This window comes from Pyricularia pennisetigena, chromosome 6, assembly GCF_004337985.1.
Source record: "Pyricularia pennisetigena strain Br36 chromosome 6, whole genome shotgun sequence".
Classification (NCBI taxonomy): Eukaryota; Fungi; Ascomycota; class Sordariomycetes; order Magnaporthales; family Pyriculariaceae; genus Pyricularia; species Pyricularia pennisetigena.
In genome coordinates, this window is record NC_043744.1 from 1708959 (window position 1) to 1731713 (window position 22755).

Sequence of the window (22755 nt, forward strand, 5' to 3'; positions counted from 1 at the left end):
TTTTTTTGGATGCAGCATATCAGTTGCGAAGCTTTATAGCTACCAGTATAGGTATGTGCCTATACTCAACACCATCGTGAGAAGGAATTTTTCGTTATGACGGGCCGAGATTCCAATCTGGTGTCGCTTGGGAATGAACAACCGTTGACACCCAATCATCCCAGCACACACTGGCCTCGCAGCTGGTACCCTTATCCTAAGCCCCCGGCCAGAGGGAATCGTGGACCAAATGCAGGGTCGGCGGCTCCTGTGCAGCTGATTAAACAATCAATCTCCCGAAGTATGCGCGAGGGTTTGAGATTACCGACAGAATAATATCCCTAGATTTGAGGATACAAAGCAAGGAGGCAGGTAAATACCGAAGGTTCAAAAACTCAACACCCCGCAAAAAAAGAATGAAGTTGTTCTGTAAAAATACCAGCTTTCGTGACTGGGTAGGTATAATTATGATACTCAAGATGACATTCCTTGTCTTCATTTTGTAGCGGTGAGAAACCGCGCTCTGTTTGTGGTGTGGGTTAGTCGTAGCCTTATAATGTTGTTTTGGAGCTAGTCCAACAACTGCCCTTGTGGCGTAGTGGTAGCGCGTCGCACTTGTAGCACCTTTCTGGTCAGCTTCATGCGAAGGTCCCTAGTTCAATCCTGGGCGGGGGCAGGTCATTTTTGCCTTCTTTTTTGGCACTTCTTTCCTGCGGTGATTTTGCCAGTTAACTGATGCTTTTTTATTAGATAGTTGTTCAGTCAAGCTTACTTGGATAGACTGTGTGCGCGCATCTAATCTTTCCTCAGGCATGGAATGTTGGTAAACATACAATATTCCGAGAACGAAGACCTCTCTTATACCTCTCAGATTGTATTCATATCTTGTAGAGATAGACGAAATGCAAATACACAGCTAAAATATCACAACGTTAGGAGCTCATCCCATACATACATAGCCTTGTTTGTTGATCCCTAATCAGTAAAGTCAAATATTATCTCTCATCATACCTCAAGACGGCAGTGGCTCATGAGGAGGGACAACATCACTGACCTATATATACCATTTGTTCAATTTTGGAGAGGCCGCGGGTCAAATTCACAACCTGTTCCCAAAAGGCCATAGTAGAATATCTACTCATCTGGATACCTAGTTAGACTAGCATTTGACAACCACGCTATGAATAAACAGACATGTTCATGTTCGTTTACAAAATTTAGCCCTCAATGGGCGTGTAAGCACATGCCACAATCTGTAGGATGAGGCAGACCACCATGCACTCTAAATGCACTTCTCCAGGTCACTCTGGTGACCGTCGAGGACTCCTGCAGAACACGAACCTGAAAACTTTAGATATAACAACAATTCCATATGCAGCTACTTCTTCGTCTTCCCTCCATGATTATCAACTTCTGGCTGCTGTGAATGACTATACCTCTTATGTCTGCCATCACAACCACACATTCTTACACTGAACAGTTATCACTGTTCCGCTGGTCTTTGCATCTGTGAAGAGAGTTGGAAATCTCGGCTTCGAAAAGAAAACATGACGCCCTATCTGCCGCCCGCTACGGGCACCGCCATCAACACGGACCTGGAGTCGGCAAACACCAACGCGCCGACGATGACGCGCGCGTCACGAGAGGACGAAGCGAATAGCCTGGATGGCCTCGTACACCTGAACGGGGTTGTCCCCGTGGAGACGAACTCACCAATGGGTCAGTCGGTCGGGCCTTTCACCGTCGTCATGTTAAACATCGGCAATATTATAGGAATCGGCGTCTTCTCAACCTGTGAGTGGCAGTGAAATATCCAGTTTACAGAGCTCCCTCTCCTGATCCCCGACTTACCAAATACTCTTTATAAAAAATAAAAAAAACAGCTTCCTCCATCCTCAAAGGCACCGGCTCAGTCGGCATGAGCATGATCTACTGGACCATCGGGATTCTCATCGCCGCCAGCCACCTCGCGGTATTCCTCGAGTTCGCCTGCTACTTCCCCAAGCGCTCAGGGTCGCTAGTCGTCTTTCTCGAGCAGTCCTACCCGAAGCCGCGATACCTCTTCCCCATCATGATCGCCCTGGTCGGCCTCGTGCTCGGCTTCGGCAGCAGCATGGCTCTCGTGTTGGCCAAGTACATCTTCCAAGCCGTCGGGCACACGTACACCACCTGGGAGCTCAAGGGCCTCGCCGTGGCGGGCTACACGGCCGTCATCGTGCTGCTGACGCTCAGCAATCGTGTCTCGTACTGGGTCATCAACGCCATGGGCGTCGTCAAGATCGCCACGCTCGCACTCATCTCGGTCGCTGGCCTGGCCGTGCTGGGCGGCCGCGTCCCCACCATCCCCGACCCGCTCGCGAACTTCCGCGACCCCTTCTCCGGAACCGCCACCGCGTACGGCCTGACCAACGCCCTCGTCAAGATCATATTCTCCTACGCCGGGTCTGGAAACGGCATCAACGTGCAAGGCGAGCTCAAAAAGTCCGGCAAGAGCCTCCGCAATATGGAGTTCCTCGCCCTGGGCGCCACGGGCATCCTGTTCGTCCTCACCAATCTCGCCTTCTTCACCGCTATCCCAAAACACGAACTGGAAAACTCGACTGAGATCGCGGCAAGCATGTTCTTCCGCAAGGTGTTCGGCGACTCGGGCTGGGTGCGCGGCCTCAATGTGCTCATCGCCCTCTGCACCCTCGGCAGCATAGTCTCCACAACGCTCGGCCTGTCGCGCATGACGCGTGAGTCGGGCCGTCAGGGCGTCATACCCTGGACGCGGTTCTGGGTCTCGACTAGGCCCTTCGGCACGCCGCTGGGCCCGTACGCGTGGCGGTGGGCGCTGACAACGCTCATGATCCTGGTCGTTCCCACCGGCGACGCCTTCAACTTCATGGTCGATCTGCAGATGTACCCGGGTGTGTTTTTCGAGCTCGCGCTTAATATTGGCCTGGTCGTGGTGCGGATTCGTCGGAGGCGGCGTGACGAGCCGAGGCCACAGTTCCGCGCCTGGAACGCCGCATTAATCGTCAACACGCTCGCGTCGTTGGCCGTCATCGTAATGCCGTGGTATCCTCCTGACGGTGGTCCGTACGCCGGCGACGTCAGCTTCTGGTACGCGACGTACGCTGCGGCAGGAGTCGGTGTGCTGGTCGCCTGCGCGCTATATTACCTGGTCAAAATCCACCTGATGCCACGATGGGGAGGTTATGTCATCCGCGATGCGACCGTGGTGCTTCAAGACAACGTCCAGACCAACATGCTCGTCAAGGTTCCACTAGGGGAGCTTGCTAGCTTGGATGAGGCACACAGAGGGTCACCCTCCAACAATTCGACGTTGGAGCCAAACAGTGGCAAAAGACTCCGAGAGCAAATGACCGTGACGCTTCAGGTACCGCCTGCGGGAATTGTTTAAAATCCTGAGAACAAAACAAGAACAATGACGTGGGATGTGACGGAGACTGGTATAAACTGTATCAAAGAGGCTTAGATTCTGGGGCGGCACCAATCAGGTTGAAGGTTCGCGAGAGGGTTGAACAGGAAGCGCGTGTGTATAGACTGTAAATTAACTGTGTTTGTCGAAAACAACATTACTTTGGCGTGCTTTCATCCTCTGTAATAGGTTCAGTATCAGAAAATGGCAAGAGAACGTCCGATTCAGAGCTGTCGCTTTCGTCGGCATTCGCATCGGTTTCCGCCACACTTGCCTCGGCCACCGGCTCCGTGGCGGCTTCACTTCGACCCTCGGGCTCGTACGCTGCCAAATCGTCTAGCGTGATGTGGCCCTTTGGTTTGTTCACATGATACCTCCACGCTATACACACTACCGCCAAAGCCGACATCAGGACATTGAGCCAGAGCAAAACCATGTAAGGGCGGTTCTGCCGCGGCCGCATAGACATGCCCTGGGGGAGGTCGTGGTCGATAAAATTAACAATGCTGAGGAAGAACATGGGCATGACGCTACCTTGCACGGCCGCAAGGAACAAGTACGCCAGCAAGAGAGGGTAGGTGAAGATCCGAACGCGATCCCAGCGGTGTTCGGGCAGTGACTCGATCTCCTCCGCCGTCCCGTTCGGGTAGGGACACCAGCGTTTACCAACCAGACAGCGACATTTCATGTGCCGCGGGGCAAAGGTGATGAGAACCTCACTGACGAGCAGCATGGCGGCGAGAACGAGGCAGAAGACGTAAGTGATGAACGATATGGGGATCTCCGAGACCCCAGTCAGCCAAAAGTCGTGGAAGGATTTGGTCCACCCCTTGAAGAAGACACTTTCAGGGCAGTCGGTGCCGTCGGGCTGGGGCGCGTCTCTGTAGCAGTGCCAGAAGGCACTATCGTTCTTGCCGGATAGCTTGTCGGCTATGTGGAGCATGAGGGTCAGAGGATAGTATCCGGCGTACGGCCCGGTTTCGGCTACTCCGGCGAGTTCGACGAAACCTCGCGGCGAGTACAGCACGGCCGGACAATCTGGGCATTCCCAGCTGAATGCATTGGGGAACTTGTGGAGCGTAACCATGTAATTGGGCGAGTCGGACTCGTGAGTCTTATTCACGGGCATGATACCATCATACTGGGCGACGCGGGGAGGAGTGTTAGCCAGGGTCAGCGCAAAATGTTACCGTAGACTGTCGATGTGAAAGCAAAAGGGCGCGGCTTTACATACGGAAACCATTGCCAGACTCCTCAAGCCTAAGCTCAACACGGCCGGGCGGTAGGGAGCATTATACAGAAACGTGCCTGCGGAAAGCAGCAGAGTTGTTGTGATGATGGGAATGAAGATCAGCCATCGGCTGGCGACGAGCAGAACGCGCGTCAAAGTCGCATTGGGGTAGGTTTGTGATGTTTCAGGCATTGCGTATAATGGTGCTCATCGACCGCTGTCGTTGACGTACGTGAAAAGAGAAGAACAAAAGAAAGCTTCCATGATTCCTCTGTTGTGGTTCTCGGGGTTTATCTTGGTGAGACGTTGCTACTTTTAGATTGCAAGTGCTGAAGCTAAAGGCGCTTGCTTAGCTTATGACGGCGAGCCCAGTCAATGCTGCTTCGTCCAGTCCTGGCCCCTCCTTATACGAGCAGGTGGAGCTCTGTACAGGGGCTTTGGTCGGATGTCATTGCCTCGAGTTTCAGTTTCACAGCCCACACGTGATGCCATTCCCCCTCCGAGCCAACGCGCTTCTTAAGTGAAGGCAAAAAAAAAAAAACAAAAAAAAAAAAAAGTGACGATGGACTGGACATCAATTACCTTCCACTAATGGCCCTTAGTGTTTTTACAGCTCCATAGTAACTCCGCCGGCGTGTATTGCCGTGAGTGACAATATTTCTGCATCCTGAAGCGTAATTCACACTGGGCCCGCATCCAATCTGAACCACATTCACTGCACATTTCTTGTCTCATCCAAAGTCGTTGAAAGGTTGTTTTCCAAGGCGGTTACCTTCGTGGAAGGAGGTATGTATTGCAACCGGCGCCTCGAGTGTTTCACTCACGAGGTCAATTGGTTGCGTGATGGCATATGCAACAAACAAGTATAAAATAAGTTTTGATGATCCAAGTTGCTTTGACTATTTCGGTACAGCAGTTTCTTGATTAGTTCCCGGCGACTGGTGGACAACGACGCACAGTTGCGAGTTATTCCCTTTCTAGCGTGAATTGGGAACAAGTCTTAAATGCAATATCAGTTATAGGTGCCAAAGTAAAGAAGATACATGATGCTGTCTTGCGGTACACGCTTGCGCGAAAGCAAGTGCCAAAGGTTTTAAATCATTGTATAGTGCAGAAGGTGAAGCAAGATAGCGGCTTCATAAGGACCTCTTTGAAATGAAACAGTTGCGAGCTCGCCACGCACACACAAACATACACACACCGCCTTTTGTTCTCGCTTGTCGTTCAGTCAAAGGTCCACCATGCTGCTCTGGACTCCTGTCATGATCCTATCTTGAGACTGCAGAGGATTGAAAAACAATCAAGAATTCGACCAAATATACTCTATCAAACATCAACCATAACCCAGCAACATGTCTACAGAACTGGAGCTCGAAGGTCGCTACCGGCTTGAAGTGGTCGGGTAAGAAAACCTTCATCTTAGTAGCTTCCCTCAGAACACCTTCCGAGCTAACATGTACAAAAAGCGGGAATGATACCATCAACAGAGCCCTGATCCAGCAGCTGCGCACTTTCCGCGGCAGCATAGTGGCAGGTGTGGCTGCCGATGCCGAATCGGCAGCCTCATCCCAGGCCTGCGAGATTTTCCCCTCGTCGACATCAGCAACGAGCCCCTTGACCCTCTTTGCCGACAAGCCGTCTGGAGAAACCATCTACGCGCTGCGCGGGCCCTCCGGCAAGGGCGACCTGCAGCTCGTGCAGATGCCCGCGCCCACCGGGCAAAGAGGCAGGATGGTGGGATCGAACGTCATGACGGACGGTTGGAAGATTGTCGAATCATGGGGCAGGTTGCTGCTGAGGTACAGCGAGGAGCCGGCGGGGCTTAGCCACTGGGTCGCTGTCCCCGGCGAGGAGGAGGGAGAGGATGGAAAGACCACCAAGAGGTGGACGTTCTGGTGGGTGGCGCCGAACGCGGCCAACATGAACGACTTGCCGGGCCATGTACTGGTTGATATTCAGGTTGTTCCCGTGGAATGAAATTAGCAAGGGCTTCCAGCAGCCTATTTCAGAAAAGCAGAAAGATAGACGCTTGGTTGCTGTCTTCGTATTCTGACGGTGTCTATGTTTTATTGTTTCGTCTGTGTTATGTGGTGTGCTTTGTCAAGCTTTTACTCTTCTATTTTAGGTGTCTGCCATATATCTTCCCGGCTTCTTGAGTGGCACTCAAGTTTCGTACAAAGGGTTGGTTTGGCATATGCATTTCGACCTAGCAATATCTCCTATCTTCCTATGCTATTAGATAAAAGTCCCTAGCTCGCAGCGGCGGTAGAATAAGTGTCCTGACAGCCAGCGAACCTCAGAGCCTAAGGACTCTCGTTCCTATCTGAGTATAATGATTGTAGGTCTCTATTTACGACTGCTGGACTTTTACTATAATTGCTGCCTGGAATAAGCCTTATCATTCAAACACCAAGTTGAACGAGACCACGGATGCAGTGAGAAAACACGGAGACTACAAATATGTCACCATGAGTCGACCACCTCGAGAATTCAGGCTATCAACTGGATTCACAGCGCGGTGCATGCAGAGCTGAGGGCGGACCATTTCGCGTTTACTACTGCCCTGCCGCTCCAGAATCACGCGGGGCCCATAGATTGAACGCGGCCTCACGGGATACTGAGCCGGAGACGCTTGAGATTTATTACGGTCAGGTACAAACACCCATGAGCAGTAAGAGATAAAAAGATATATGGGTCCAGATTCACGCCAGTCTCGCAAGAATGGTAAAAAATAGAACATCTCCCCTCGCTACGATCTCCCCCGCGTATCCAGCTCAGCATCCTCCCCGGCAACTTGGCATTTTGCTTTTTTTCTTTTTTCTTTTTTCTTTTGTTGCGACTTGGCCGGCTGTAGGGCCGGATCCCAGGCCCGCCTTGCACAAATTACCATCTGGGGACCCCATGTAAACCTGGAGGCAGGATGAAAAGAGGATATATTTGGATAAGGGTCGCAAACTACTGGACAAGGGGGTGGAAGAAGGGCCAAGACCAAGGCTAGAAAAGTCGGAATCATTAGTATTACGGTTTTTCTTTTCTTTCCTGTCCTTTTCTTCTTCTTTTTTGGATGACCCCTGATAATAATACTCCATACTTACTTCTTCATCTTATTGCCAATGGTAATCAAAGCATGGCAGGCGTGGCTGACCCCAAAAGCCCACGTTACCAAGCCATTGGGAGCAAAAATACACCCCTAGGTGGCAATGGTCGGCCTGTGCATCCGGTGATTTTTTTTTGCAAATACGAGGAAGTCCAACTGCAAATTCTTTTGTGACGAATAAACGGCAACTTCTTTTTTTATTCACTGGGGGCTCTGCAGGTGCCAAATATCGCCATCCTCATTGGTTCATCTCTTGTTTGCCAAATTAGCCTTTAGTATTTGTTTGTTGATTGTTTTGTTTTTTTCCCACTTCGTTGCACAGCAGCTCGTGTCGTGGACCAAAAAAAGCACTCTGTACCGTATCAATACCCATCAACTTCATCGCCGACCATACCATGTGGTGGCACCAGGGCTTTTGTGAGGATCCACGCCAAGAAAAGCGTCTCAACGTATTAGGTAACCGGAATCTGCACTCGGAATTGTTGTCAGATGCTAAGACCTTTCAGCTGGTCGTATCATATGGGTCCAACGGATAACTCATGGTACAGCTACCCGCAACGCGGGTCACAATGGCCTGATTCCGTCGGAATGAACCCGACTGTACAAGTGAAAGCATATGAGAAAGAAAGTTGTGCGATGTGAACGTTTGTTTCCTCATCTAAAGAGGCTTGTGAGTTTGTAATTAGATTATGGTACAGTTTTGATGAGCTATCCCGACTCTCCCTTGGGGTTAATCTGGCCGGTTTATCTTAGTCTAGTAATACAAATGGAATTCGTCGACAATATACAAGGGGCTTTCGATGGTGCAATGGCGAGAGTCCTTGAGTTTTGCATCATAAATGCCCCAACGTGACTATCTTGCCGTGGTCGTTCAGTCTCCCGGGGTTCGTCGATTTTATCGTCGACAGGCTGGTAGTTGTTTTGATGATCTTAACTTCCGTTTAGCTTGCGTATTCCCATTGATCATCAGAAAGAATTTGCTTGCCGATCTTCACCTTGTAGACCGAGTTCAATCAGAAGACCTGCTCCTAATCTGAATGTTTTAGATGTCCCATTAACAAAGACAATGTCGTAACAGTATGCAGCAGGTCATGACGACCCGTCCTTGTGATGAAGGGGCTGAGATTCGAGTTCGAACGCTGAAGCTGGTACCCAGACGTCGGAATCGGCGCGGAGCGGCCATTCGCCTTGCATCGGCTCAAATTTGCTATATCGTGCACCCGTGCCAGCAATTGTGACCCTCCTTATCGGTTCGGTGGCCCACGAAGGGTCTGGGGCCATACTTCGTAACCTGCCCATGCTGAAGTGCCTTTGCTGCTGTGCATTGGGCTCTCCGTTGGGTTCAGCCGTCTCCGGGACCGATCCCAGCACGCCGACGTGGCTGCTCCGGCTCGTTATCCTTGAACTGCTACCCATCAGTGCCGTCGGCATGGGGAGAGGCGCCCTTGGAAGTCCCAGAGGAGAGTGGAGTGAGCTGCTGACAGAGTAGCCACTACTGGATCTCCTGCTTGCCGAGGAGAAATCCAGATTTGAGGGCCGAGGCCGATATGAGCCGATGGCGCCTCCCATCCAGCTACCGTCAGGCTTGTCCATGTCCTCGCCTGACAGTCTCCGCTGTATGAATTCGTCAAAAGCCGTGCATCGCTCGTGCGTGTACTTCTCGAGCGGTACATCGACAGGCGCGGTCCAGTGGTTGGTATCCGTGCTCTCTGGGTCGACAACATCGTAGGGTGCTGGACTAGACGGAGCCTTGCGACTAGAAATAGTCTTGGATCGCTTGAGGGACTTGAAGCTGGCGAGCGAGAGCCTTATTGTCCGGCTACGTTGGATGCCTGGGCCAGCTTCCTCCTTCTTGACCATGTCGTCCCCGGTCTCAGTGGTCAAGTACCCACCCATCTTGTCAACTTGCCCCAGTGATCCACTGTCGCTCAAGGGTGTGGTCAGACTTAATGATGGCGCTTTGTCGCCTTCCTTCCTACCAGAAAGGTTGGGCTTCTTGAGACCTTGACAACCTGGGTGGTGGTACTCGTGCTTCATAAGTCGACGGTAAACCACAGTGACGTAGACAGCCGGTACGCATGTGATAAGCCTGCGTGAGATGGCGAAGTTTTGTATCAGCAAGGAAAGCTCGTATGATCATGGAGAAATGATGTGTGAAACTCAAAAATGGTCAAAGCATACACCAAAGCACAACCGATTGCCAAACCCGGAGTAACGTAGGGGTCTTTAACCCTCTTGACATAGACTGTCACATCGAGAGCCAAGACGATACTGGCGAAAAAAGTTTTGAGGATGTGGGAGAGCACCATCCAGGACGGGGTTATATTCTGGTAGAAGAACCTGAAGACCTCGGCGCCCGTCAGTGCGGCCGCAATTAATGGAAACGCCACATTCGTCGCCTCCCATCTATAATAGCGATCATAATGTCAGTCAGCCCCTTATACCCTTGTCAGTTCTGGTTCCTTGGTGGCCCACTCACACATGCTGCAGTATCAAATCGTCTTGGGTCTTGCCTTTGACCATTGGTTGGTTGGACGTCTCGATGAGGCGGAAGATGAAAATTCCCGACATACTCAACAGCATGGTAAACTGGAGTATCCAGAATGGCGTTAGAACCCATTGCTGCCATCTGGCATGACAAAAGTGCCCTGGATCTTGGTAGACTGTCATCTTAACCGGAACCTGGGCAGAGTCTGCGACTTTCGGCAGCAATATCTCCAAAAACCCCGACCGGGTCAGAATCCAGAGGAGCTACTGTGCTGAGGAAAGTCAAAGAGACGAAGGTGACCAGTCTATGTGCTGAGCAAGGGGTACTTCAAAGCATTATAATCGATGAGAGCACCAGATCGCTTTTTGACGAAATCATGAGAAAAAAGAAAAAAAAAAAAGGGAAAAGAAAAGAGGAGGTTAAAGCGCTTCAGTCATGAGTATTTGCCAGGGAGGGGATCCTAAGGCCCGTAGCGGTAGGAAAGTCCGATCAGTTTGGCTCACACTGACCTTATACACGCAGATGCACGAAGAGAGACAAGCATGCGTAGCTGCTTTTTGACAGCTCGCTTGTCCTGTTGCTTCGCCGAGGCCAGCATCACGTCCATGTCTCATCGAGTATTCCACGGCATCTTTGTGTTATGCGACAGGGAGGACGGTAAGCCTCGCTGACCACCACGGGATCTAGCAAATCGACTAACGGACGTGTTTTGCTGGTCAGTGGTTGGTTGAGTTCAAGACAATAGCTTATGCATGCCTAGGCCGCTAACGGAGCTGATCACAGCTAGGCTACGGTGATCCCTGTGCCCCCCATAGCCAGAAAGGACTACCGTAAGACTAAGAAGCAACCCCATCGCTATGTCATTGTTCCTGACTAAACTCAGTCAACGACCGTTACTTGAAGCACGTTGTTTGCGTTCTCGGTTGTAGGTTTCCCCCTAGAGCCTCCGCCGATCTCCCGAGGGCTGTGCGAGCAATCGGTGAGATGGGGTGGCGGTCTGGGAAGCTATGGATGCATAAACTTCAACTAAAAAGTGCCACAGCTGGGAATAACTTGACATTTCCCCCAATCGTGCCAAGGTGCTAGCCAGGCTAGCAATTCCAGGGAGTAGTTTGTGAGGTAGTACAACCATTTGAACACACAGTCAGCAGGTTAGTGCATAGAAACAAAACGAAAACCAAACTGGTGTGCCCTTCGAAGCCTGGCCCTCGAACGGCCTTTGAAGAACCTGGAATCCGTCAGCCTTAGGAGCTGATAAAACAAAAGGCCAGAGAGGAACTTGTCGAGGCGCGTCTCAGAGGCCAGGTTTTGCGCTTTCAAGCACATCCCCGCCGCGCCCTTCCGTGGCCGTGCGTTAGCGCTGGCAGCCGATTTTGTTGCTGCCAGGCTTGCGGATAATGTAGAAATGGGAATAAGGGGAAAATATTGCCTGTTAGCCCGGACATAATGGCGGCACAGACGAGACCAAGCTACCTACCCAACTATGGGTAGGCAAGGCATGTATCCGAACTTAGGTAGGTAGGTATATATTGCCGAAGCGATATTCAATTTCTGGATGTTCTGCTCAACGTGGCGGTCTCATACGTTGCGTCAATACTGCCCTTTAGTTCAGAGTTAGAATCAATATGAGGTGCTGGCTAAAACCGGCCACCCAAGTGAGTCGTCGAACAGCAGTAGAAACCTGTCTAAGTGCCTCGACCAATTGTCTGCCTGCCTCCCCAATGTGCTCACTCTGACCCTGAGCCGTGCGAACTTCGCTGGCATGCATAAAAAGAGCGACAATTCATATCGTGGCGTACCGTGCTGACGGACATCAGCAGCCGTGGAAGACTTACTTCTTTGGCTATCGATTTTCTCGAACGTCGTCAGGTGATTGCCGGGCGCAGTTTGCACACCTCGTAGTTTGACACCGACTTGAACAGGGATTCTTCTGCTTTTGCGCTCCCATAAACTTGGGCGTCAAGCCCTTTGAAAGTCAAGGCAGTGCAACCGATCTATTTTTTTTTTTTTTGAGAATGATACGGTTTAACCATGTTCGCGGATGCTTCGGCTTGCCAGTGTACCACGATGATTGAACGGTACGCCCGGCGGCCGCCAGGGCTGGAATCGATACGCTTGTCAATTTTTCGTTTATTCAACGTTAGTATGTCATGAAGCGAGCGGCGCTTGCTGAGACCTTGATGCTTTCCCGCCGCTCCTGGCCAAACGAAATTGGGCGTGGTTTCGGTACGTGTCTTAAGCGAGCACGTCTAATGATAGAAACAAAATAAAATAGCCAAGTGTAATCCACCTCAGGCCAGGCCACCCACGGGAACCAAAAGAAGAAGGCGTCTCCCTGGGCAGTTGACTAATCCCTCTTGGCTGAGGTTGCAAATTAGGGCTCCATCTCCACCGGCAGTGGAGTTTGGCGGGCTCAGCGGGCTACCACGTCTTGCACCGCACCTGCCAAAGTCAAAACACAACCGGGTCCAGACCCTGTCAACCCAAGTCAGCCTAAATCAATTCCACCCGAACTATCAAGAGACATTTTTCCAATCGATTCCCATATTCTGCATGCGTGCTGTACCATGCAGCCTAATCTCTTTCATTCAAATAATTCGGACGAAGCACCATGGGAAGGATCAGTCAATATTAATCATTGCGGTAATCAAGTTTCGGTGGAAAAAAATAACCGGGTCGCAAGTGCGCCCAAGAAGAAGATTGTATTCAAAGTTTTGGTCTTTGCTGGTGGCTATCATTAGCCCAGAGGAACATCAACAGAGCTTTCCGCGAGGGAGCAAACTGTTATGGTCTTCTAAATCGTTCTCAAAATATCGAACAATTTCTCAACACTGAGGTTCTTAGGAAAGATCCTCGACTTTGTCCGCCAGCCTCTCGGAGAGGTCCTCGAGGCCGTGCCGCGATTAAAATGGTGGTATCGTAACGTCTAATGTGTCCTCCTCGCCCCCACAGCCAGCTGGTCCGACGACTGATAGTCCCAAACTCTCGGCCAGCTGGGCTTCCCCAGTTGTCATCCCCATTATATGTTTGGGTTTTCCGTAGCGGGCGAGTCCATTCACAGACCCTTGGCCTTGCTGTCTTGGTAGACCTTGGTTGCGTCGAAGGCGATGACCTCGCCTGCCGCGTTGGTCATGGCTGCGGCGTTGACGGGGACGCCACCCTGAGCGGCACCATCAGCAGCTTGGCGCTTGACGAAAGCTGTTTGTTGCGAGAGTGATGTTAGCATATAACTTGATGCATCACACTCTGTAGGAAGTGTATCGGTGTCACTCACCATTGTGCTGCTGCTGAGGGGTAGCCAGGGCCGAGACGGCGGCAACAAGGGCGAAAAGAGTGACGAAAGAGTACTGCATTTTTGCGGTGTTTTGGATTTAAGATGTTGTTGATGATGATTTGTCGGCCGGCGACGAGCTTAACGAATGAGCACTACTAGTAAAGATTAAAAGGTGAATATAAACGGCGTTGAAGAATTGAATGTGAATGGGATGGAGATGAGTGTGATAGTTGATGGTTGGAAAGAGATGTGGACGTGTATTTATGGCATGTCCTGAAAGCCTTTCGTCTCTATCTGAAATGGAACCGAAGTCCCCAAGGCCACCCCTGGCGGTATTCCAAAGGGGTATGGTGAAGATCAAAAGTGATCAACAAGCAGCCCGGTCCGAGTTTCAGCCCGAACAACCGGATGGCAGGCTTCCCTCCGATGGCCAAACATATTGGCCATGAGGATAGAACACAGTCAACAACATGGGTGGGTGGAGAACCCTCCCCCATGTATTCACTCTCCAGATTTGGCACGGCCCTATGACCGACCATACAGTGTGATGGGGCAAATTTCGGCTCTGGGTCAGATATCTCGCATTCTTTTCTTTGCGTGTTATGATAACGGGGTCAAAGAGGTGGAGGGACCTCATATTTGCTGTTTGCTATTGTACAGTACCGTAAGGAGAATCATCTGGGCCACTTGAACCTCCAGTTACGAGTGGGCTGCCTTCTTGGCGACAAACAAGTTCTAGATCTCAGTACAAGCCCGGCATTTGGGGGATACCTAGGTCTGGAAACAAGAGTTCGCCTACCTGCTACCAAGAACCACTTCACCCAAAAGAGTAAGTCTCTACGATCAAACGGTAAGCTTAAACTGTCAGAGTATGGGGCAAGTTGGAACCCAGCAAGGCGAGGGCCTGAAACTGGTCTGGGTGGGTTGAAAAAGCAGGGTCTGGTCTGTCTGACTACTGTATTTTTATTTGGGCCTTATTTGTCTTGTATCTTTTTTTCTTTTTTCTTTTTTCTTTTCTGCCTTCAAAACACCACTGGATTTACGTAGTAACAAGCCGGGGTACTTTGGAATCCTCATACAGAACGCAGCAGACGAGTGCATCAATAGTATGTATGGGGTTGCGACCCAAAATTTTGACTGGTTGAGTGTTCAGGGGCCTCATTGGCGGCTGAAGATCATACACACTAGCGAACTGTTGCCGATGCTTCCGTGTAGCAGGACGCGCAGCCACAACCCCCTGTTGAGCCGTCATGCCAAGGGATTACGGTGGAGAATCGGATGCTCGTCCCACCGCCGCCAAGGCCTCTACACTGTCTATTTCCCGGATTTTCCAAGTCCAAACATGCGACGAGACGAGTTCGCTCCGGAAAAGCCAAGCTTTTTCATTCCTTCCGTGCAAATCGTGTTTAAACGATAGAAGCTTATAAAAAATACCAGACCCGAAAAAAAAAAACCACCTTGCCCCGTTAGCTCACCCCTCCTTACACCTTTCCCTCTGCCGGTCGTATCCACAACCCGACGTCTGGACTCTCGTCTCATCTTTGAGTCGCGACGTAATGGTAGACGCCAGCCATCTGTCGAGGCCGCCGCCTGCCACCCACGCAGGAACCTAACCATGGGGAGGCAATGTCAACCACCACCAGGGAGCACTCTTCATCAAACACAAATTTGATTACGCTCAGCCACATTTGTCTTGTGTGTCCAGTTCCAGTTCTAGGCCTAATACACGGTAGTGTATGGTGATCTTGATCGAGTATCCATCTCTCCTTTTTTGACCATTTATCTCATACAGCATCCATTCTTGGATGTCCCAAAACGCCTACTTATCCTAGTCTTCGGGACGAGCGAGAACGAATGAAGCATAACAAATTTAGGTGCCTTTCAGTTAAAGATTGATTAATTGAGAACCTCAAGTCGTTTTGAACCCAAAAAACTCAAAACTTGGAGATGTCAATGCAAGGGAGCCAAATGCTGGCATGATCCATGGAAATCCCTCGCACAAAATGCTACTAAATCTAAGCCGATCTAATATATTTCCTCACAATCAGCCCTAGACAATTGTTTTTGAATATTCTTGATTATTTTTATCGACATAGACAACATGCTTCGACTCACTTGCAATTGTCTTTCCAACCATTCATTCCCAGTTCTTGTACTCCACACTCCAGTTGTCCTTGACAAGGCTTCCTTCAGAGGCAGGGTTAAGAAGTACCGCCTTGGCTTTTTCGTCACCACGCATCTGCCACTCCAGGTAGTTGATGGCTGCCTTGCCAAACTTGCCACCATTAGTGGCCGCGTAAGTGCCGCCGTGACCAGTGTCGAGGTTGGCCTTGTATGCCGGCAGGCCTGCGTTGAGCAAGTTGTAGTCTTTCTGGGACTGCAGCGAATCAACCCAAATGGGAAGAGTCAGCTTTTGTCTTGCTCGAGCGAAGAGCGAAGAGTACTAAAAAAGAAAACTAACCCCAGGGTAGCCCATATCCTTTGGACCTCCAATGAACCACGCGACAGGGACTTTGATCTCCTGCAGGAGATACCGCCTGTTGTCCTGAAAGATGGCTATGTTGAACAAGATGACCCGGTGGATGCGCGGGTCATGGTACGCCGTCGACATGGCCGACAGGCCGCCGCAGCTGTGCCCAGCCGTGATTATCTTGTCCCTATCAATCTTGGCGTACTTGTCTGCACCCCCACTGAGCGCCCAGTCGACCGACGCCCGCATGTCACTGACGAGGCTCTGACGTTGCTGCGCGACCGGCCCGTCGGCCGAGACGACGTAGCCGTGGCTCGCAATCATGAGCAGCATGCTGCGGTACGTGGCGCCGCCATCCATGGCGCAGCCGCCGTTGCCCCAAGCGATGAAGGGCACCGACAGGTTAGCAGGCGGCGGCGTCGACGGCACATACAGCGTGTGGCCAGGGAGCGAGGGGTCCGTCACAACCTTGGCCGGGTATGGGCCGTTGGCAGGGCCCGGGGCGCCGGCTCGGGGTATCTCGGTGCCTACGCCGCCTGGGAGGTTGAGGTTAGCCACGGCGCTGCCGAGCTCGTTCAGCGGGATGCAGAATATGCCGCCTGCTATGGTGTCGTCGCCCGTTGCGGGAAAGTAGCCTGGACGTGGACTGAATGGTGCTTGGCGGGACTCCAACCCGGCGCTGGGGGAGGCGGCTGAGCTTCCTACAAGAATGGCCGCAGCGGTGAGTATGCGCATGATCACAGCCATTGCTGATACAAAATTTGGATGGAAGCAACTGTTTGCTGGTGGCAGTTAAGGGCCCGGCCTGGTTGAACGACTTTTATCAACGGGACAGACATGCCGTCGTATTTATCACCGTCTTGACCACGAAGTGCGTTAACGTTGACATGCGATCACTGCATGGAATCAGGGTACGGTTCCTCCGTGGATAGACAAGCCGGCAATCTTGGTCGGCATTGCATCAAGATCCGATTGCCATTTTGGGATCGGGCTGGGCGGTATCCCAGGGCACCATTTATCGGTGTTTTTTGTCATGAGCGAGCGGGATAATTAGTACGGGTGTAACCCAAGAGTTGAAATAACCGTGGGAGGTTTGATAGGTAGATGACCCGGAAGTGAAATATTAAAAAATATATGTCTTCTATTTGGCTCGCCCCTCATCACAGAAAAATCCGATCTGGATCTGATAGTACATCTCGTGGCTTGCAAAGGACTTCATTGCTATTGGGCCGATCTTGGCGCGTACTACTGGCAGGACATTGTTTGGTTAGGATCTACGACCGGCAGTCTGAATGGTAGTTGAGTGCCGAGATCGGTGGGGTTTGGAGCGTTGCAATGATGGATTAGATACCTGATACCTGGTCTCGCTGTTATTGTTACACATATACGAAATCATCCAAATTGTTGAAAAAATCTTCCGGCTAACCAGATTGCAACTATGTAGAAAAGTCCTAGCCAAGCTGTATTGTCATAATCTTTACAAAGGTGCTTAGTACATAATACCTACTCTATATCTAATCGCTCGACTGAACTTCTATGGATGACTCGGCGGACAGCTAGGTCAAATCTAGAATAGAACCCACGAGTACGGCACACCGCCTTGAAAGAGCTAAAGCCATTTCACGTCTTCAGCTTCAGCTGACTTTTTTGACCAACAACTTGCATTGTCCTGAAACAATCTCGGCTGTTTCTTTCTCATAACTTGCTGATCAATTTCTTGCTTGGTAAGGTATTGAGCAGCTGCTATCACAAAGGTCGATTCGCCAGGCGGGTTGGTACAAAGTCAGCCAACACCACGTGAACCGACAACTCCAAGAATCTCAGAATGGGCATTTGATATAACGCTGTCAAAGCCAGTGCTTTGGTGGAAGTCGGGATTGAATGTCAGATTCAATGTTGCAACATGGCTCGCATCTCCTCACCAACCAACCAACCAACAAACCAACAATTCGCAAGCTGCAACCTTCCCCTCATTTTCCTTATGCTTTTAGGACGAACAGTCACCTAAGCAAGCTCCAACCCCACCTTCCAACCTGCGTCAAGCCCGTTTACGTTATCGAACATCATCGAAGTTCTCTCATCACTTGCAGCCAGCTTCTGCAATCCAAGCCACCTCCTGCCCAACTCTTTCCTCGTCAGAACCGACTTCAGACATTTAACCTGTGTTTCCTTTGTCTCTCACGCCCCGGCCTTCCCCCGGCCACACTCACCTCCCTTCACTCATTCACACACCAGCTCGGTCACGAGAGTGCACTCGCTTTGCAGTAAACCACTACCGCAACCCGCTACCAGCCCAAACCAGAAGCCATGGCAGCCACCGAACATTGTGTTTTCTGCTTTGAGGTTCTCACGGCGCACTTTGAAGATCGCGAACCCCTCCCACTCGCCAAGGTCGAAAAGTCGTGGGCCGCATACCTGGTCGCCTCCAACAGCGCCGCAATCAAGCAGTCCCCCGCGGTGCGCCGCGTCGCAGACCTCTCGGCAGACCACTCCTCGGGTTCCTCGGCAGCCAGTAGCACCACGTCGCTGGCAACGGACACGGCGGCTACCACGCCCGCGGGCCCAAGTGAGCTCTCGCTGTCCTCGTCCTCGGCCGCCGCGGCGCCAAAAGAGTCCCCGCTGTTTGTGACGTTGAACACGATCCACCCGCGGCGCGGCTCCCAGCTGCGCGGATGCATCGGCACGTTCGAGCCGCAGCCGCTCGAGGAGGGTCTGGCATCGTACGTGCTGACCTCAGCGCTGCACGACACGCGCTTCGACCCCGTGCGCGCCTCGGAGCTGCCCTCGCTCGAGGTTGCCGTCACGCTGCTGACCGACTTTGAGGACGCCAAAGACGCCGACGACTGGATCCTCGGCACCCACGGCCTGCGCATCAGCTTCTACCACGGGGGACGCCGCTACGGCGCCACCTACCTCCCAGATGTCGCCCCCGAACAGGGCTGGACCAAGGAGGAAACGATTATCAGCCTCATGCGCAAGGCCGGCTGGCTGGGCCGCAAGGACAAGTGGCGCGAGGTCGACCTCAAGGTCGTCAGGTACCAGGGCAGGAAGGTCAGCTTGGAGTATTCCGCTTACAAGGCCTGGAGGGACTGGGCGGATGAGAACCCCGCGGCGGCGGCTGTGGCATGAGTGCTGTGGCGGGTTTTGTAGTCAAAGTCCAGCTCACTTTGGGCTGGGCTTTTTTGTGGGTTTTATGTGCGCACTGTACTTTGGGTCTCTTTTCGGTTCACTTTTCTTTCATTTCTTTTACTTGTTTGTTTATCAGAGAATAGAGAGTAGGGCTATCCGACACCAGGGAGTAGGGGAGTTCACGGTTTACGGGCTAGACCATCTAGACGGAGGCTTTTATTTCTGACGAAAGCAGCTTGGTCAGATATAGGTGAGTATCACGAGGATTGATCTTGGACGACATCTTCGCCGCAAATCGAGATAGAGCAAGGCTCGGCTTTTATACCTTTACCATTTAAATTCTAAATCGAGCATCGAGGTTTGATTCGCACGTTATCACAAAACCTGCCGACAACTGGATAGTATTGATCATGTCCAAAGACTTTGATTGATACCATGTTGAAAAAAAAAAAAAAAAAAAAAAAAAAAAAAAACGCCCGGCCGTACAAACCACGTGAAGTATTGCTCTTCCGTTCCATGTACATTTGTGTATACCGACCATGCAGCCAGGGAGAAAAACCGGTCCAAACTCCAAAACGCCAGACCTGGTAATAAACCCGAGAATCTCATCAGTAAGAATGATTAGAGAGAAAAAAAAAGAAAAGAAAGAAAAAGACAGCAGACCCCCAGCAAATTAATCATGCTGGAAACATAACGGGGAGAATAAAAAAAAGTCGTCAAGCAAAGAACGCTGCACACATAGACGACGAGTGCGAAATATGCACTGTGAAGTCTGGATATCCCTTTCGCCAAAACATAAAAGACGCGACGAGTGACCCAAGGATCAAATTCGGGTACGAAAAAAAAAAAAAAAAGGCCATGTGTCGTGATTCTCATCTCAAAGGCTCTCTCGGAGCCCCCCATGTTGTCCGCCCAAGTCACCAACATCTCAACATCCTCCAAAATCCCTTTCCACGGGCCCCAATCCTAGTGCCGTTGATGTTGGGGCCTCTAACCCCCGGGCCCCTGTGGCCATGCCGCTCCTCAGCCATCGACTTCTCCGTGTCGCGCGACGGCAGCGGGCTCAGGGGCTTCGTCATGCCGCGCTTGTCCATCCTGGCGCCGTCGTGGTCCATTATGCCCATCTCGGCTAGTCGACGGCTCTCGACGACGCGACGGACGATGAGCGCAAACGTCTCTTCGATGTTGACCTCGAGCCGGGCCGACGTTTCCATGAACCCGCAGCCGCGGCGGCGCGCCCACTCGAGGCCCTGCGCCGCCGGCACCTGCCTGCTTTCCTGCAGGTCGCACTTGTTCCCCGCCACGATCTTGACCGGCGGTACCGTCTTGGCGCCGCTCATGCCCATCCCTCCGGGCGAGCCGGGTAGGCTAATGCCGTCGTATGCCAGGCTGCTGGGGCTGACACCGGCGCGGGCGGCCCGCGCGGCGTTGTCTATCCTCGTCTCGGCCTCCATGTCGATCAGGTCGTTGAAGTAGTTGAGCGCGTCCAGCGAGTCGACAGAGGTGATATCGTAAACCATAAGGAAGGCGTCGGCGCCGAGGTTGCTGCTCGCCCACATGCCGCGGTACTCCTCCTGTCCCGCAGTGTCTGTGAGGGACAGGTGGTACGTGACACCGTCTATGCGGCGCGTCACGCTGTAGCTGTCCTCAATCGTGGGGTCGTATTCCGAGGTCCATTGGGAGCGGACAAGCCGCAGCGTTATCGATGATTTGCCGCAGCCGCCGTCGCCGCATATGGTTATTGATATCGGGATTGGCGGCTGATCGGAGGATGACATGGAGCGTGGATTTCGTTGTCGGGGCATCTTTGCGACGGGGCAACTGGTACGTCTGTATGTGTGGGTGTTTTCTTCTTCCTCCTGCGAGCGAGCCGCAAAGTAGCCCGGCCTACGCCTTCGTGCTCGTCCTAAGCCTTCTGTTCGTCCTGCCCGCTGATCGGTTGGCACTTCGAGTTTCAGAGAAGGCGTGTAGGAGAGACGAAGACTACACGTAGATCGGGGTTTGCCGGACCGCTATGGCAAAAAGAGTTACGCCTCGGTATGTGTCTCCTTTCTCTTAAGTCGAATGGCGTTGCTCTGGTTTCAATATCGATTTCCTCTGTGTGCGTATGCGCGTCAACTTTGGGGCAAAAAAGGATGGGCAAAGAAAGCGTCGTCCGATGATGGGATGCTAGGTAGTTTGAAGGATTATCGTGTTCGCGCAGTTTGGAAGTTTGGAAGTATGGTCGGATTGGTTGCTATATTTGGTGGTAATTTGGAGAAGTTGCGCTGTGGGATAGCGTCTACGTTGTAGATTCTGAATTGCTTTTCCCTTGGGTTCGGGATTTGATGAATGCGCCGAGCTAGCAATATCAAGTAGCTGTCGATTTTTTTTTTCCTCCTCTACTCGTTTACCCCTTCCCCTCGTTGTCGGTTTTTGGTGCCTGTCCGTGCAGCTTTTAGGGTCAAAGGCCGCGCCGTTGGGCAGGCACACGCGCAAGAACAAGTTTATTTATTGGCGAGGCTAAGAGCCTAAGGTCACAGGCGGGGCGGGGTTGTGCACGAAGCTAGGCGTCAGTGGTGTCGGATTCGCGGCAAATCAAAGTGACAGAACAGGCCGTCAGACTAGGTTGGTTCCCTGCTCCCAGAGATATGACAATTACTACAGAGTAAAAAAGACTGAACGGCAAGAGGTCGGTAATGGGCTGGTTGATTGGCTGACGTCTACAGGTCTGATCTAGAAGCCTGAAAGAGAAGCCGCGTGCCGTGTGTGTGTGTGTGTGTGTGTGGGTTCAACATCAGAGGACTGGGTTGAGAATGTGACTCGGCCGTCATGGACGACTTTCAAGGTCTATCTGCCTGCGGGCTGCGAGGGAGGCTATGGAAGCTCGGAACTCAGCACGGGACAGGGGGTATCCAGCTGTTTCTGGGGGTATGCCAGGGCGGGCTGAGAACTGAAGTGGGTGCCGACAACCTAACTTGGTGGCAGGGGGTGGGGCGTGCTGAGAATGGAAGCTTCTTCTGTTTGTCAATCAAGGTTTTGACACCGAGCTGGGGATTGATTAGCCAACCGGGGATTTTGACCCCTACGTAGGTTACTTTTCCATCTAACCACAATATAGTAGTAATTGGATCAAGATCTTGTTGTTGACTTGGGAAAAGTAGATAACGTAAATATCTAATAGGTAAGGTATTTTACTTCTTTTTCTCCTATCCGTGACTCGTGACAGAACTTGACAAACACGCAACACGCAACGTTTGTATAACACCCAAGCTCCGGCTAGCTCCTCATGAATCAAATTCCCCTGGTCACTCAACCAGGGGGATGCCTACCTACCAAGGGAATTTCTTTGGATGGAACTCATTCTTGACCCGTCCCAAAATGCATTCGATAGTTGAATCATCTTAGCAACATTGTTTCGCACCAGAACAACTTCCCAACCGGCGAGAATTCAGATTGAACGAATACGGACTCATTCGAATTTCGGAAGCTTGCCCGGAGATGGAAAAGCGCCTTCGTTGACAACCTATAGAGGGCTACCTTATATTTTATCTGCTAGGGCCTTCCATGAATCACACACGATGCGAGAGAGAAGAAATAGATAAAAAAGAAAACAATGAGGCAAATTGCATTTTTCAATCCGGGCAACAGGAACCACAGGCTGACAGCACACCCAATTCGTAC

The 22755-nt window shown here is 51.6% G+C and overlaps 8 protein-coding genes across 8 annotated transcripts; 3 read left to right on the forward strand and 5 right to left on the reverse strand.

The window, feature by feature from the left end:
* Nucleotides 1–1526: 1526 nt before the first annotated feature.
* PpBr36_04321 (uncharacterized protein) lies at nt 1527–3385 on the forward strand (the record flags this gene model as incomplete). The annotated part of the gene is made up of 2 exons (XM_029891483.1): nt 1527–1773; nt 1863–3385. 2 exons carry the CDS (start codon nt 1527–1529, stop codon nt 3383–3385), a joined length of 1770 nt encoding a protein of 589 aa, XP_029749686.1.
* Nucleotides 3386–3560: 175 nt separating this feature from the next.
* On the reverse strand, nt 3561–4826 carry PpBr36_04322 (uncharacterized protein; the record flags this gene model as incomplete). The annotated part of the gene is made up of 2 exons (XM_029891484.1): nt 3561–4544; nt 4638–4826. The coding sequence occupies 2 exons, from the start codon at nt 4824–4826 to the stop codon at nt 3561–3563; spliced, it is 1173 nt and encodes a 390-aa protein (XP_029749685.1).
* A 1160-nt stretch (nt 4827–5986) lies between these two features.
* PpBr36_04323 (uncharacterized protein) lies at nt 5987–6611 on the forward strand (the record flags this gene model as incomplete). The annotated part of the gene is made up of 2 exons (XM_029891485.1): nt 5987–6036; nt 6101–6611. 2 exons carry the CDS (start codon nt 5987–5989, stop codon nt 6609–6611), a joined length of 561 nt encoding a protein of 186 aa, XP_029749684.1.
* Nucleotides 6612–8820: 2209 nt separating this feature from the next.
* PpBr36_04324 (uncharacterized protein) lies at nt 8821–10401 on the reverse strand (the record flags this gene model as incomplete). The annotated part of the gene is made up of 3 exons (XM_029891486.1): nt 8821–9820; nt 9913–10137; nt 10211–10401. The coding sequence occupies 3 exons, from the start codon at nt 10399–10401 to the stop codon at nt 8821–8823; spliced, it is 1416 nt and encodes a 471-aa protein (XP_029749691.1).
* Nucleotides 10402–13274: 2873 nt separating this feature from the next.
* Nucleotides 13275–13572, reverse strand: PpBr36_04325 (uncharacterized protein; the record flags this gene model as incomplete). The annotated part of the gene is made up of 2 exons (XM_029891487.1): nt 13275–13417; nt 13494–13572. 2 exons carry the CDS (start codon nt 13570–13572, stop codon nt 13275–13277), a joined length of 222 nt encoding a protein of 73 aa, XP_029749690.1.
* Nucleotides 13573–15630: 2058 nt separating this feature from the next.
* Nucleotides 15631–16710, reverse strand: PpBr36_04326 (uncharacterized protein; the record flags this gene model as incomplete). The annotated part of the gene is made up of 2 exons (XM_029891488.1): nt 15631–15870; nt 15955–16710. 2 exons carry the CDS (start codon nt 16708–16710, stop codon nt 15631–15633), a joined length of 996 nt encoding a protein of 331 aa, XP_029749689.1.
* A 1560-nt stretch (nt 16711–18270) lies between these two features.
* PpBr36_04327 (uncharacterized protein) lies at nt 18271–19092 on the forward strand (the record flags this gene model as incomplete). The annotated part of the gene is made up of 1 exon (XM_029891489.1): nt 18271–19092. The coding sequence occupies one exon, from the start codon at nt 18271–18273 to the stop codon at nt 19090–19092; it is 822 nt and encodes a 273-aa protein (XP_029749688.1).
* A 917-nt stretch (nt 19093–20009) lies between these two features.
* On the reverse strand, nt 20010–20897 carry PpBr36_04328 (uncharacterized protein; the record flags this gene model as incomplete). Its single annotated transcript, XM_029891490.1, has 1 exon — nt 20010–20897. The coding sequence occupies one exon, from the start codon at nt 20895–20897 to the stop codon at nt 20010–20012; it is 888 nt and encodes a 295-aa protein (XP_029749693.1).
* Between the last annotated feature and the right edge of the window lie 1858 nt (nt 20898–22755).